Genomic DNA, 14,716 nt, shown 5'->3' with positions numbered 1-14,716 from the left:
AAGGCTGGGCTAACCATCTCCGAGAATTGAGATATGGGGAAATCAGCGGGAAAGTGAAGTTGAGGAGGATCTTCAGCTGTGATTGTATTGAATGGTGGAGCAGACCATTTCAGAGAGAAACGTAGAGTCAAGCACATTGCTGTGTGTCTTGAGTCACAAGTAGCCCGGACCAGCTAAGTACGTCAAATTTCCTTCCCTAAAGGATATTCGTGAACTGGGTGGGTTTTTACAATTGCATTTTTAAATTGCTTCGTTTTTTTAAAAGTTTGAGGTCAAAAAATCATAGTTACTGAGAGATCAGAATTCTTAATTCTAGATGCCATAACCTGCTTCCGCACGGGACCTACAGGGTGGGGATGATTGTATTCCCCATGTCCTTTGTGTAATACAAGCCTCCCTGCTAAGGAGGCCAGGGGGGAACCTTAATTACCAATGTATACAAGGCCAACCGATTTGGGACCGGCTGCCTCAGACCCTATTGGGTCCCACTGGGAGCAATGTACAGTAAGCCTTATCAATAAACCTTTGTTTCTTTTGTTCAACTTGGTGTGGACTCCCCGTGTCTTCTTAAAACTAAATTTATGAATTGAATTAAAATTCCACCAGTTGCCATGGTGTTATTTTACCTCCTGTCACCTGAACATTAGCCTGCACCTCTAGATTTCTCGTTGAGTGACATTACCACTAGATCATCTCTCCCTAGTCTTATTTATATATGTAGACGCAAGAATTTATAATGGTCTGTACAGTACGTATATTGGCAGGTGGTTGCAGTTGTAACGTGGCAAGTTTCTACTCCTAAATAGGAATTTTTAATTGCAAATGTTGTCAAATGCCAGAAGTTTAACATTTTCCATATTTCAATCGATAAATGTATATCTGTTTGCCATTAATGTTGTAAAACTGTGAAAAGTGGGTTTTTAGGAAAGCATATGGCAGCTAAGGTCATTTGAGGTTAAAGATGCTTAACGTAGTGGGTTAGCCCTGTTGCCTCACAGCGCCGAGGTCCCAGGTTCGATCCCGGCTCTGGGTCACTGTCTGTGTGGAGTTTGCACATTCTCTCCGTGTTTACGTGGGTTTCACGTTGTGATGTGCAGGCTAGGTGGATTGGCCATGCTAAATTGCCCCTTAAATGGAAAAAATGAATTGGGTACTCTAAATTTATATATAAAAAAAGATGGTTAACGGAGAAGCAATCGAGCTAAAATAGCACCACCTAGTGGCTCTGTTAAATCATGATGGCCTTTATTAACAACTGGAGGGAAGGAATTTGCATCATAAATGTTGACAAAATAACTGACTTTAAAGCATTTATATTTGGAAAGGAAATGTGTACATTGTCTACTTCATTTTTAAATTTTTTCAAAAAAATTTAAAATTTGAGGTCATGAAAACCTTGCAATCAAATCACTAAAAATATTTTGCGTCATCTTTTCAGCTGCTATTTCTATCCTTTCAATCAGCAATTGTTCTCTTTATTTGTGCAATAGCATTCTTGTTATTAAGCCAGAAGGCTGAATTTTCAAATCACATAGCAGGTCTTGAATATATAACCTAGTCTGATGCTTCAGAGCAGCACCCGAGAAAGGAAAGGGCTAGCTTTTATGCAGTACCTTGCACGTGGGGCTGCACAATGGCACAGTGGTTAGCACTGCTGCCTCACAGCACCAGGAACCGGGGTTCAATTCCAGCCTTAGGTGACTGTCTGTGTGGAGTTTGTACGTTCTCCACGTGTCTGCGTGGGTTTCCTTCGGGTGCTCCGATTTCCGCCTACAGTCCAAAGATATACAGTTTAGGTGGATTGACCATGCTAAATTGTCCCTTCATGTCCAATAGGTTAGGTGGGGTTACTGGGTTAGGGGGCTGGGGTGGGGGCCAAGATAGGGTACACTTTCGGAGGGTGGGTGCATATTTGATGGGCTGAACGGCCTCCTTCTGCACTGTATGGATTCTATGAATCATCATAGAATTTACAGTGCAGCGGAGGCCATTAAACCCATCGAGTCTACACCGGCCCTTGGGAAGAGCACCCGTCTCAAGCCCATACCTCCACCCCTATCCCGTAACCCAATAAATGCTTGTAGCCAATGAACTGCCTTTTGAAGGTCTTTTATTGAACCGTATCATAAGAACTAGGAGCAGGAGTAGGCCATCTGGCCTCGAGCCTGCTCCGCCATTCAATGAGATCATGGCTGATCTTTTGTGGACTCAGCTCCACTTTCCGACCCGAGCACCATAGCCCTTAAATCCTTTTATTCTTCAAAAAACTATCTATTTCTATCTTAAAAACATTTAATGAAGGAGCCTCAACTGCTTCACTGGGCAAGGAATTCCATAGATACACAACCCTTTGGGTGAAGAAGCTCCTCCTAAACTCAGTCCTAAATCTACGTCCCCTTATTTTGAGGCTATGCCCCCTAGTTCTGCTTTCACCCGCCAGTGGAAACAACCTGCCCGCATCTATCCTATCTATTCCCTTCATAATTTTATATTTTGCTATAAGATCCCCCCTCATCCTTCTAAATTCCAATGAGTACAGTCCCAGTCTACTCAACCTCTCCTCGTAATCCAACCCCTTCAGATCTGGGATTAGCCTCGTGAATCTGCTCTGCACACCCTTCAGCGCCAGTACGTCCTTTCTTGGGTAAGGAGACCAAAACTGAACACAATACTCAAGGTGTGGCCTCACTAACACCTTATACAATTGCAGCATAACCTCCCTAGTCTTAAACTCCATCCCTCTAGCAATGAAGGACTAAATTCCATTTGCCTTCTTAATCACCTGTTGCACCTGTAAACCAACTTTTTGCTACTCATACACTAGCACACCCAGGTCTCTCTGCACAGCAGCATGTTTTAATATTTTATCATTTAAATAATAATCCCTTTTGCTGTTATTCCTACCAAAAATGGATAACCTCACATTTGTCAACATTGTATTCCATCTGCCAGACCCTAGCCCATTCACTTAACCTATCCAAATCCCTCTGCAGACTTCCGGTATCCTCTGCACTTTTTGCTTTACCACTCATCTTAGTGTCGTTTGCAAACTTGGACACATTGCACTTGGTCCCCAACTCCAGATCATTTATGTAAATTGTGAACAATTGTGGGCCCAACACTGATCCCTGAGGGACACCACTAGCTACTGATTGCCAACCAGAGAAACACCCATTAATCCCCACTCTTTGCTTTCTATTAGTTAGCCCAATCCTCTCTCCATGCTACTACTTTACCTTTAATGCCATGCATCTTTATCTTATGCAGCAACCTTTTGTGTGGCACCTTGTCAAAGGCTTTCTGGAAATCCAGATATACCACATCCATTGGCTCCCCATTATCTACCGGCTCCCCATTATCTACCGCACTGGTAATGTCCTCAAAAAAATCAACTAAATTAGTTAGGCACGACCTGCCCTTTATGAACCCATGCTGCGTCTGCCCAATGGGACAATTTCCATCCAGATGCCTCGCTATTTCTTCCTTGATGATAGATTCCAGCATCTTCCCTACTACCGAAGTTAAGCTCACTGGCATATCAGCTTTCTGCCTACCTCCTTTTTTAAACAGTGGTGTCACATTTGCCAATTTCCAATCCGCCGGGACCACCCCAGAGTCTAGTGAATTTTGGTAAATTATCACTAGTGCATTTGCAATGGCATGGCAGCTAATTTGAAGATGCAGACCTGGATCATCTGAAGAGAAGCAATCTCATCGGATTGTAGCTCTGCTCAAAAATTCCCCCGACTGCATGCTGCTCCACATTTCTTCCAGGAACTTCAGGCTTTTCCAGGAGAACACAGTGCAGGATCCGTAACAGATCTCCGTTAAAGCAGAAAAGAGTCGGGGGAAGACCAGACATGCCTCTTTTTCATGTCATATGGGGAGTTTAAATGTCCAGTTTGAATGTTACTGAATCGGTGAGGGAGCAGGTGGGCCTGGGGGTAGTCGGGCCAAAAAAGGTTAGGGAGGGTAGTCAGGGTTGATGAAGTTGGGGGGTGGGTGCAGTGGTGGAAGCTGACTAGGTTTCAATCCTGGGAAATATCTGGGGAAGTACATTGGAACTGTCCAAAGTCTCCAACTTTTACTGAGTCAGAGACATTCACGGAGGACCCGCTGGAGCAGGCAATTGCCCATCAGAAAGAAGTTGAAACTTCCTGGACTTCCCATGTAGGCCTGTGCATGAGAATTTCCACAAGATCCAGATTGGCGCATCAGTCGTCTGTCTAGTCTCCAACGATCGGGAGACCAGAAGATTTGGGCTGTGATTTATTGAAGCCTTTTTTTATGGCGTGCTGTTTGTTTTATTCCCTTGGTCTATTAGCCATATGCTCCTCTATTTACACCAGAAAAATGGAGCAAAGTAAGAATAGACTAGCAAAGGATGAGGCATACCTGGTAAAAGATGTTACAGGTTTCTAATTCATAAACCACAGCTGGTAATCTTGTGTGTACTGTAAATACATTTTAAAAACAAACTATGGGTGTGGTTATGTTTATGAAGTTGGCTAAAAACTATCTGCTACTCAGGAAGTTTGCAGGAAGTTGCTGGAAACTTTGGATGCTTGCTAAATAATTTTGGCAGTTGAAAGATGTGACAAAATATCGAACCACAAATTACAGTTTTCCCTAAAATTCAAACTGAAGTTGTTTTTCAGATATTCTGCTCACATTTGTAAGTTCAATTACTCACATCTGAACAAAACTGCAGGAAGTTTGTTTCCTTAAAACAAAACTTGATGAGATCAAAGCGCTAAATGTAAAAACTTTTCCTGGAACAGGAAAAAAGTCACCCAGTTTACTTATTCTGTGCCGTTTGACCAGTTACCATTTTGTAAGTGAGGTGCTAAATTAGGATTTTAGCAACTGCTTTTATGATCCACTGGAACTCATGTAATTATTACATAATAGTGACTCTCTGCTAAGTAATGAACTTAATTGATCAAATTAGCTTCTCTTGTGTAATTTGAGGGGTAAGTTGGTTATTCAGACAGATATTTAGGTCATTGTGGTATACTTGAGTTTTATTCCAAACTTCAATGTTTGCTCTTTCTGTAGAGGAGTGGGAGGGGAAGGAACTGAAACATTAGATTGTAATAGGCAGCTTCTGGAGAATCAAGGTCTTTACAGTGAATGTTTATACAGGTTTATAGAACCTGAAAAATCTCTTCCCTACAGCATTGCTTTTTATGTTGTAATAATTGTACTAAGAAAATTGCATTGTAGCTCCTTCAAAGGAAGTTAATTAAAGAGGACTTGGTTATGCTTATTTACATTACTGTTCTCCCGTTAGTACGTTTAGTGACACAGGAAACTGGTGCTTTGACAAGATTGCAGTCCTAATTTCAGTATGTCAGACGTTCCGAGTGGATATGAGCATTTTCTTTATGCTTGAATGACAAAAGGTTTGGTGTATTTTATATATGTATTTGGTTATAATTGTGTTGGTAGGATCCACTTAGTGCTATATATTAGATTGTGCTATTCACAGACTCTTCAGATTACAATGAAACCATTTATTGTTTGTGCTTTAAAATTGAAAATGCTTCAGTGTTTAATTGGTATGTTCAGTGTAATAATGCTGATCGTTTAACCTTTATATTCATGGAGTGAATGCTAATATCTATCTTGTGCTGTTCTAATGAACTATGATTTCCCACCAGGTGCAAACTACAATGAAGTAATTGAAGACAAAAGAGAACATTTCAGTGAAATATTTGCTTCTATTGACACGTTGGCATTCACATTTGGTAATGTGTAAGTAACACAACTTTTGGAACGAGTTTGACTTCTCTAACTTGTTTTACCCATAGTTAGACACACAATATTGATGATAAAGCTGAACTACCGCAAATTAATTTTGTAGCTGTCATTTGAAGTATATGTTGCTTTTATATATAAAAAAATAATAATTCAATGAAAAATTGTATTGCATCAGTCTTCACGTTCAACTGGTTGCTTGGCAATTGTGTGCATCTTCTTCCTTTTTCTCAACTCCCACTGCCATAATTTTTGTTTCTCCCGTAAATTCTAACTCTTGTTAGGATGTAGCACGACCAGCATTAATAATGCTCTAGTTGTTTCCTAAAGTATGACATAACAGTATAACATGAATTTATACTGTGCATCTCAGTAGGCTGTTCAACTATTGCAGCCAATCATCCTGTTATTAACCTACATCTGCATGTGAGCACTTAACAGCTCGTCACTGGTTGCATTCAAGAATGCAAACCCAAACTGAATTTAAAAAAAAAAAATCCCAACCTTGTCTCTCACCATTTATAATGGCATAATTGTAAGGTTAAATTAATTCAACACAGACGGCTAAATGGTCATACGGATTAATGCTATTGTTTGGAGCTTTTACCCACAACACTGTTATAGCAGCCACATTTGTGTGTTTCATTTATTTTTTTAAATTGCATTTTTGAGCACTAGGTGAAATTTCGGTTTCAGTTTTAGCAGTAACTTTATTGAGTCCTTTTTACTTCATAGGGCTGCTAACACTTTATTAGTCACTATGAGATCCATGAAAAATATTGAATTTAGTGTCCTTACTTATGAAAACCACCGTTAGCGCTTATCATGAATAATAAGCCAACGATATAACCAGAGCTTCCAAAGTCAAAATAATTTTATTCTCAGTTTAATTTTTATTTTATACGTGCATTTTGTAACTGTCCATTAAGATTGTTGCTTTACCATATCCTGTTATAGCCACAAATTTAAAATAACCGTGTCATTGAATAAATCCTCTACAAGCTTAGAGCTGTGGTTAAACTGGACAGAACATGAGAAATCTACTTTAAAATTTTCAACGGTGAAAAACACACTCTGCTTTTGTAAATTTGTTTAGTTCCAAAAATAACCTATGGGTTGCCATTGTTCACATTTGGGGCGGGATATATAAATTTTTTAATATAAATTTAGAGTACCCAATTATTATTTTTTTATTTTCCAATTAAGGGGCAATTTAGCGTAGCCAATCTACCTAACCTGCACATCTTTGGGTTTCACCCCACGCAGACATGGGGAGAATGTGCAAACTCCACACGGACAGTGACCCAGGGCCAGGATTCGAACCCGGGTCCTCAGCGCCGCAGTCCCAGTGCTATCCGCTGCGCCACATGCCGCCCTAACAAATGTTTTTCAAGTGTGGTAGCAAGTCAGAACAGTCGGGTGTTTCCCGATGACCGACCTGGTGAGGCCGTCACCGGCGCCTAATGTTTATTAGGGCAGTTAATGATGTCCCATGGGCTTCATGTAGGAAAAGACTGATTTGTCTAGACCGTGTGCGGCAGCTCTCCTCTAACGAGGGGGAGCAGCTTTTAAACCGATCCTGCAGCGCAAATCCCAGACAGCAAGCAACTATGCCACTGCACAGACCGACCCCACAATTCAGACACACTCCAGGTGCAGGGGTTGTCACTGGGAGGACCCAGTGTTACAAGAAGCTCAACAACCTCTACCAGACCGCATGGGTGAGTTGGCATTGGCCACTGGCACCCCCTGTGCACAAAACAGTGCCTGTGCACCCCACCTACGTCCAGTGGCGGTGCTCACGCCTGACCTCCCACGATGACCCTTCTCTGTTCCCACAGGAGCAGTTGGCCAACCACAAACAGGAGAGGCCCAGATGGGCGGCGGGGTGCCAGATATTAGAGTCCTCACTCCCTACGAGGAACAGGCCCTGGTGTTGCAGGGGTGGCCAAGATTGGCTTGCGCTGTAGAGGTGAGGATCCACTGGCCCCCACCCAGATGGTCTGTCACACATGAGTTGCTCATGCCAGACATAATGACCTTTTCCCTCCCACTGACCACATGCCCATTCTCCTGCAGGATCCCCATCGGCTGGTGCCAGCCCATTTTGGGTGGTCCCCCAATCTCCCAAGTGAACACCTTGCAGGAGCACTCCAAGGACTTTATTTTTAATGTATTTTATTACAAACATGTATGAAAACAGGTTACAACCCCAAAACACCCCTATCAGGTGATTCGCTGGCCCCCGCCCAACCCTCTCCCACATCTGCTATCCCCTGAAAGATCCCACTCATTCTCGCCCGAGTCACATGCACCCTGTGCACCACCTTAAACTGTATCAGGCTCATCCTTGCACAGGAGCAGGCCCCGTATACCTATACAGTGCCTCACTCCATACTCCCCAATTGAGCTCCCCTCCCAACTCCCCTTCCCATTTCTCCTTGACCTTCGCCACCTTCTTCCCTCCCCTTCCACATCCGGAAGCAGCAGTCGCTCCAGCAGGGTGTATCCCAGCAACTTTGGGAACCCCCTCCAGATCTTTTGCGCAAAGTCCTTAACCTACAGATACCTGAACTCACTCCCCCTCGGCAGCTCTACCCTCTCCCTTATCTCCTCCAGACTGGCAAATTCTTCCTCCAAATACAGATCCCTCACCTTGGCCAACCCCACTTCCCTCCACCCACTGTATACACTATCCATCCCCCTGACTCAAAACCCATGATTCTTGCACAGTGGTGTTAACAACAACATCTCTTCCACCCTAAAAGGCCTCCTCAACTGATTCCATATCTTCACTGTGGACTGCGCCACCAGACTCCCTGAATACCTACTCTGAACCATTGGCCACGCTGCTGTCACCATTGCGCTTAAATGGACCCCTTACAAAATTCCTCCTCCAAACCCAACCCGCTCTACCCCTTCTTCGCACCTTATCCACATTCGCCGTCCAATAATAATGAAGCAAGTTCAGCAGTGCCGCCACTACCCATCAGGTGGAGGCAGGGAGGGACACAGTCGGAGGTCCCAGTCAGATGCTGTGCGTCTGGACCAGGTTATCCCACAGCTGATACAAACGCTAGGGTGCGGCCGTGATATTCCAAGGGGGGTGTCAGCGACACTCCAGCAGATCCATAGCAGTTGAAGGAGTTCAGTAAATAGCACTGGCAATGCGTGGCACTGAGGCCAAAACTGCTAGGGTGGCGGGTGCAGTGGAAAACCTGGAGCACGACATCGGCAGCACGAGTGCTTGCCTCCAAGTCGTTGCTCAGTCAGTGACGGCCATGGCTGACGGCCTCGACTGCATGCCCCAGTGACGTGACCCTAACACAGGTGGACCTTGCTAAGGCTCTCCAGAGCATTTCCCAGTCGCTGGGGGCAGTGTCCCATCACAAGTGGACCTTGCAGGTGTGCTGTGGGGCATGTCCCAGGGGCAGGCAGACATCGGCGAGGCACTGCACAGCGTGGCCGGTCAAGAAGTATTACTGAGAGCAACGACATGGTGCAGACAATGGGCAGCCGCCAGGGCTGGCAGAGCCAGATGGCACAGAGGCCTCTGGAGCTCAATCCAGCTGCCCCTCTGTCCTAGTGCCCCACCACCACCCCCAGGGCCCTATTGGTACCAACCGGAAGGAGGAGTGCTGGAGGATGAACCGGAGCCGTCCTAAGGGGACACAGTGGCGGTCACCAACACTCCCGAGTCGTGTCCTGCCGCCCACACACACACATACTGACAATGGGGCGTCTTGTGGTCAGCAGGCAGAACAGGGTCTCACGACATGGCATGCGCCACTACCAAGGTGGCCGGGGCCCTCTGGCCCCAGGCTCTTCAGAAGACATCTGCCAGGGACATCAAAGGCCACAGGACATGGTAGCAGCAGGCTGCCTCCATGTGTGTCCTGGGGGCACATAGACAAAGTGACAGAGCATGGAAGGCTAAGAAGATTGGGGGGCTCCTCTAACCTCCAGCTGCTCCCACGGGTCCTCTTCGGGCTCATCCTCGAGCCCCTCCTTGTCGTCCTACTCCTCCAACATGGCCGTGTGTTCCTGGTCATCCTGGGGTGTCCCTTGAAGATGCCAGGATTCTCTGACTGCCCCAGGATGTAGCTGTCGTGCGCTCACCCTGGAAAGCGTTCACACACCTACATGACCTTGAGGTGGTCGTCGCGTGCAAATTGGCTCCCGGATCGCCAAGTGCGTGCACCCCCAGCCACAGCAGGAGCCGCCGGGAATGGACCTTGTATTCATTGCCAAAACCACATTTATATATGTACTTGCATGTGTATTGTCACATTTGCATATCCCACACACCTCTTGTGTTTTATTTGAACTCTTTCAGCAACACTGATTAGAGAAGTTAAGTTTAGAATTGTGGAGATGTTTCCTTATTCTTTCAAGAGATGTAGGCATCAGTGGCAAGGCCAGCATTGATTGCTATTGACAGATTTTCCTGGGTTCCTTTATGCCATACCCGGTCAAACGCTGCCTTGATGTCAAGGGCAGTTATTCTTACTTGACCTATGTGCAAATGCCCTGGAAAGCAGTATTTGAAAAGTAATACAGATGTTGAGGAGTTTAGCTGAAAATGTAAAAAGGAATATTTAAATATCTATTTAAAAAGGACCATGAATAAAATTGAATCATGCACACTTATGATTAGCTTACAAGATGTATTATGTATTGTATAAATTACTGACTTTCCAGAAGAAAAGGAATGAAATAAGTTGAAAGTCAGCTGTAAGAAATATAACTTTAAAACAAATATTTTAATCAAACAATTCTGATTGCAGCATTTCTGACTTCCTCATGGGAGACGTGGACTATAGTTCATCTATGGGACTTCCACTGAATGGGCGAAGTCGTGTAAGTTCACAGAAACATTATTATAGCAAGAAACAATAGTGGCACGATTATACGATCTTTTAGAAGAGCAGGAGTAGACCATTTGGCCCCAACAGAAGCCCACTGCCGGTGTACTGCGCGGGTGTAACTCTCTTCCTGCTGGCAGCTTAACTTGCTTGTGGGTTGCCTTCACCAGGTCCCTGTTTGTCAAAAGCAGTTGTAATCCTAACATGGGGTACAATAGAGCAGGGAGGCCAGCTAATGATAATGTGTATGATAATAGGGTTCCAGATCTTTCATGGCGGGAGCCCTATTACATCATTGGTGGGAACGAAGAGAATGGGAACAGGAAATCCCAACTTTTGGGGAACATAGAACATACAGTGCAGAAGGAGGCCATTCAGCAGATCGAGTCTGCACTGACCCACTTAAGCCCTCACTTCCACCGTATCCCCGTAACCCAATACGTCTGCATAACCTTTTTGGTCACTAAGGGAAATTTATCATGGCCAATCCACCTAACCTGCATGTCTTTGGACTGTGGTAGGAAACCGGAGGAAACCTATGCAGACACTGGGAGAATGTGTAGACTCCGCACAGACAGTGACCCAGCGGGGAATCGAACATGAGACCCTGGCGCTGTGAAGCCACAGTGCTATCCACTTGTGCTACCGTGCTGCCCTTGGACTCCTGTTAGATTCTCCGCCCCTGCTGTCAAGTTACAGAAACTAAAATTAGATTCAATTTGTTGATTTGGTACTGATTTTACAATTTCATACTATTTATATGAAAGATATCTATTACAATCTTAAGGAATGCTATTTGTAATTGAGTTACAGCTGTTAAATGAAAACAACTGTATTTGAAACTTCCCTGCTGACGCCTGGGGCTGGATTCTTCTGTCCACCCGCCGCATATTCGCCACGGACAAAATGCAGACAATGGAAAAGTCCATTGACCTCAAACGGCATTCTCCGGTCGCTGGACGGGTGGGGCAGAAAAATCCTGCTCCTGGTTCTGAAGTGCATTTTCTTAATTACTCTCTGGTCCAACTCTGTAAAATTAGTGATTAATTGTTTCTTTTTAATTTAAAAGTCTTATGAAAATCTGTCCATGGGATCTAGAGGATCAATTCAGGAAAAGGATGATCTACAAGGTATCAAAATCATTTTAAAATCTCATATTTCAATAATATTTGTCATTGCTTGAGACATCAGTGAATGCATGTCAGAATTTACTTAGCTGGCTGTAAAGCAATTTGGAACATTCTGAGGCTGTGAAAAGTAGTTAATAAATAAAACAACTTTTTTCTTTCACCCCCATATATTTGTTCCTCCAAACATTTTAGAAATTTTCACTCTGGCTTTGTGATCTTGTATGTCTTTTATATAGTATCTACTAAGCATTTTGGTGCTAGATTCCAGTTTATTTTTCCCTCCTTTTTTCCTCTCCCCTCACCTTTATCAGTATTCCGTTCTATTCATTTTTAACCACCAGGTGAGAAAGAATTGAGTGCAGTCAAATACATGTACATGAGGAGTTTGTATGGCTGCAGAAAGCCGTTGCGTTTTTAATCTTGGAATCTTCTGCAAGTTCTGGTTACCTGATTGAGACCCCAGGAGTCTTTTATCTGAATTAGAATTATATGGCTAGTGCCCATCTTTGATATTATCCTGAGTGCAATATGAATTCCATATGTCTACCTTTCAAAAACAACACCTGCATCATATCTAATCTTGGATCTAGTGACTGCAACCCACACATGTCATCCTGGATCAAATAGATCTTTTTATCTGCTAGGATTTTGTTCTGGCATTCTCGCTATCATCTATTCTTTCCACACCTTGTAGTTGGCAGACTGTAACTCTCAGCAATTTCACCCAGAACATATGAATCATACTGGTTACTGCAGGATTTGGATAGGTTCCATTTGGTGGTTTGGATGCAAGTATACCAACTACACTCCCAAAGAAATCACCCAACATTTACCAAAGCTGAGCAATGCTCTGATCACAAAGTTATTAAACCCGTTCTAGATGTGGATAGCTTGCTATCGGGTTCAAGGATTAATCAGTTTACTGTCCACCCAAACCAATCTACTCCTAAACTTGCTCCGATCCCATGGGCGCGATTCTCCGCTGCCCACGACGGGTCGGAGAATAGCGGGAGGGCGTCCCCGACATTTTTCACGCCCTCCCGCTATTCTCTCCCCCGCCCACCACAACACGAATCGCTGCTCGCCGTTTTTTACGGCGAACAGCGATTCTCCCCAGGCCGATGGCCGAGTTCCCAGGCCTTTACGGCCGTTTTTACGGCAGCAAACACACCTGCTTGCTGCCGTCGTAAAAACGGCCGCAACATGCCCGTTCTGGGCATCCAGGGCCCCGATTAGCATGGCAGTACCGTGGCCGTGCCAAGGGGGGCATGGGCCCGCGATCGGTGGGCACCGATCGCGGGCAGTGCGTCCGTAACGGACGCACTCTTTCTCCCTCCGCCGCCCCGCAGGATCAGTCCACAGGGCGGCCGAGGGAGATGACGGCCCCGCGCATGCGCGGGTTGGAGGCGTCCAATCCGCACATGCGCGGCTGACGTTATCGTGCGCGTCAGCCGGCATGACGCTTGGCGCGCGGACCTAGCGACGGTCGCTAAGGCCGCGATGCGGTGGTTCACAGGGCCCCGCTGCTAGCCCCGCCCGGGGGGGAGAATCGGGTCCCGGGAGGGGGCGCGGAGGCTGTCGTGAAACACGGCCAGTTTCACGGGAGCCTTTATAACTCGCCGCATTTGCGGAGAATCGTGCCCCATATTTATTGGTGGGCAGCTTAAAGACAATGTTGCAAATTGTTACCAACAGTCAATAATATATATAATCTATGATGGTGATTTGAAGACTAATATTAGGACAACAATTCAACTGCTACTTAGTATGTCTTAGGACCTCAAGTTTCCACACACTGGCAATGGAGAATGGTGGGGAAATTGGTGATCTTTAATTGAAATATCAAAACAACTGTGTTTTCCAATTCATGTTATTACCCGCACGAGACCTGCGGGGTTGGACCAATTTGTCTCCCCGTTAGCCTCGTTGAGTACGAGCAACCCCAATGAACACTGTGCATAAAAGCATGGTCCAAGTAGGAGCCGAGCAGAGAAGTCCCTACTGGGACCTGTGTGAGTAGTTACTTATATAATAAATAACTAGTTTCTTTATGCCGCTCGTATGGACTCCTCTGTGGTCACAATACTTCACTTGCTTGTGAGCTACAACTTATTTGGCTTTGAGGCCTCTTAAATTCTTCCAGCATGCTAAATGTTTTTGCCAGTGACGAATAATGTAGTTGAGACACAAATACAAGCCATATACATAACTACTTCAAAATAGTGTCCAGATTGCATTGGAAGATGACCAATCAAGTAGTAGTTCCATGTGCAAAATGAAAAGAAATGGAAACTGCATTTCAAATCGCAAACTATTTTCTTGTGAAATCAACACCGGTCATGTCCAAAATTAGTTTTCAGCTTTGACTCGTGGTAGCAATGTCACCTCTGAGTCAGAAGGTTGAGTCCATGCCCATACTCCAATCATTGAGTACATAATGTCAGCTGACACTCCACTGCAATAATGATGGGTTGTTACATTGTTCGAGGTGTGCTGCCTTTTGGATAAAATATTAAATCAGGCCCCATCTGCCCTCTAGGGTAGACATACAAGGTCCCTAGAACCTTACTTTAAAAAGGCAGAAGAGGTATCTCGGCATACTGCCCATTCAGCTTATCCCTCATCATACACCATTAAAACAGATTAATTGTCATTTATATGTTTGTGCAACTTTGCTGTATGCAGATTGACCAAATTTCCTTACATTACAATGGTGAGTATCCATCATGAAAGTATTTCATTGGCTGTAAGAAAAACTGAGATTATGAAAGGCACCGTATAAATTTAATTCCTTTTACAGGATACAATGACTGAAGTGCATCACTAGTACATTGGTGATAGGTGACTTAATCACAGCAAGGTACACCATGGGACGCTTTCTTGTTCCTTCTACTACAATGAGGTGCCAGCCAGCATGCAGTGATGACTGGAAGCAAACCATTTTTGGTTAGCTAAAGTAAT

General features: G+C 44.6%; 1 protein-coding gene across 6 annotated transcripts in view; it reads left to right on the top strand.

The window, feature by feature from the left end:
- LOC119964422 (rho GTPase-activating protein 29-like) overlaps positions 1–14,716 on the top strand; it is a 128,811-nt gene that overhangs the window by 50,228 nt on the left and 63,867 nt on the right. For 4 of the 6 annotated variants that reach the window (XM_038793877.1, XM_038793874.1, XM_038793876.1 and 1 more), the window contains exons 4-6: positions 5,664–5,757; positions 10,548–10,620; positions 11,695–11,755. In XM_038793877.1, coding sequence (XP_038649805.1) covers positions 5,664–5,757; positions 10,548–10,620; positions 11,695–11,755 — 228 coding nt within the window. Of the gene's footprint in view, positions 1–4,298; positions 5,406–5,663; positions 5,758–10,547; positions 10,621–11,694; positions 11,756–14,716 lie in introns of those variants that run through there. The other 2 variants (XM_038793878.1, XM_038793879.1) reach the window with 2 other exon arrangements.

Source organism: Scyliorhinus canicula, chromosome 4 (genome assembly GCF_902713615.1).
Source record: "Scyliorhinus canicula chromosome 4, sScyCan1.1, whole genome shotgun sequence".
NCBI lineage: Eukaryota > Metazoa > Chordata > Chondrichthyes > Carcharhiniformes > Scyliorhinidae > Scyliorhinus > Scyliorhinus canicula.
Note: the sequence above shows the minus strand (reverse complement) of the source record. Positions and strands in the feature narration are given on the sequence as shown.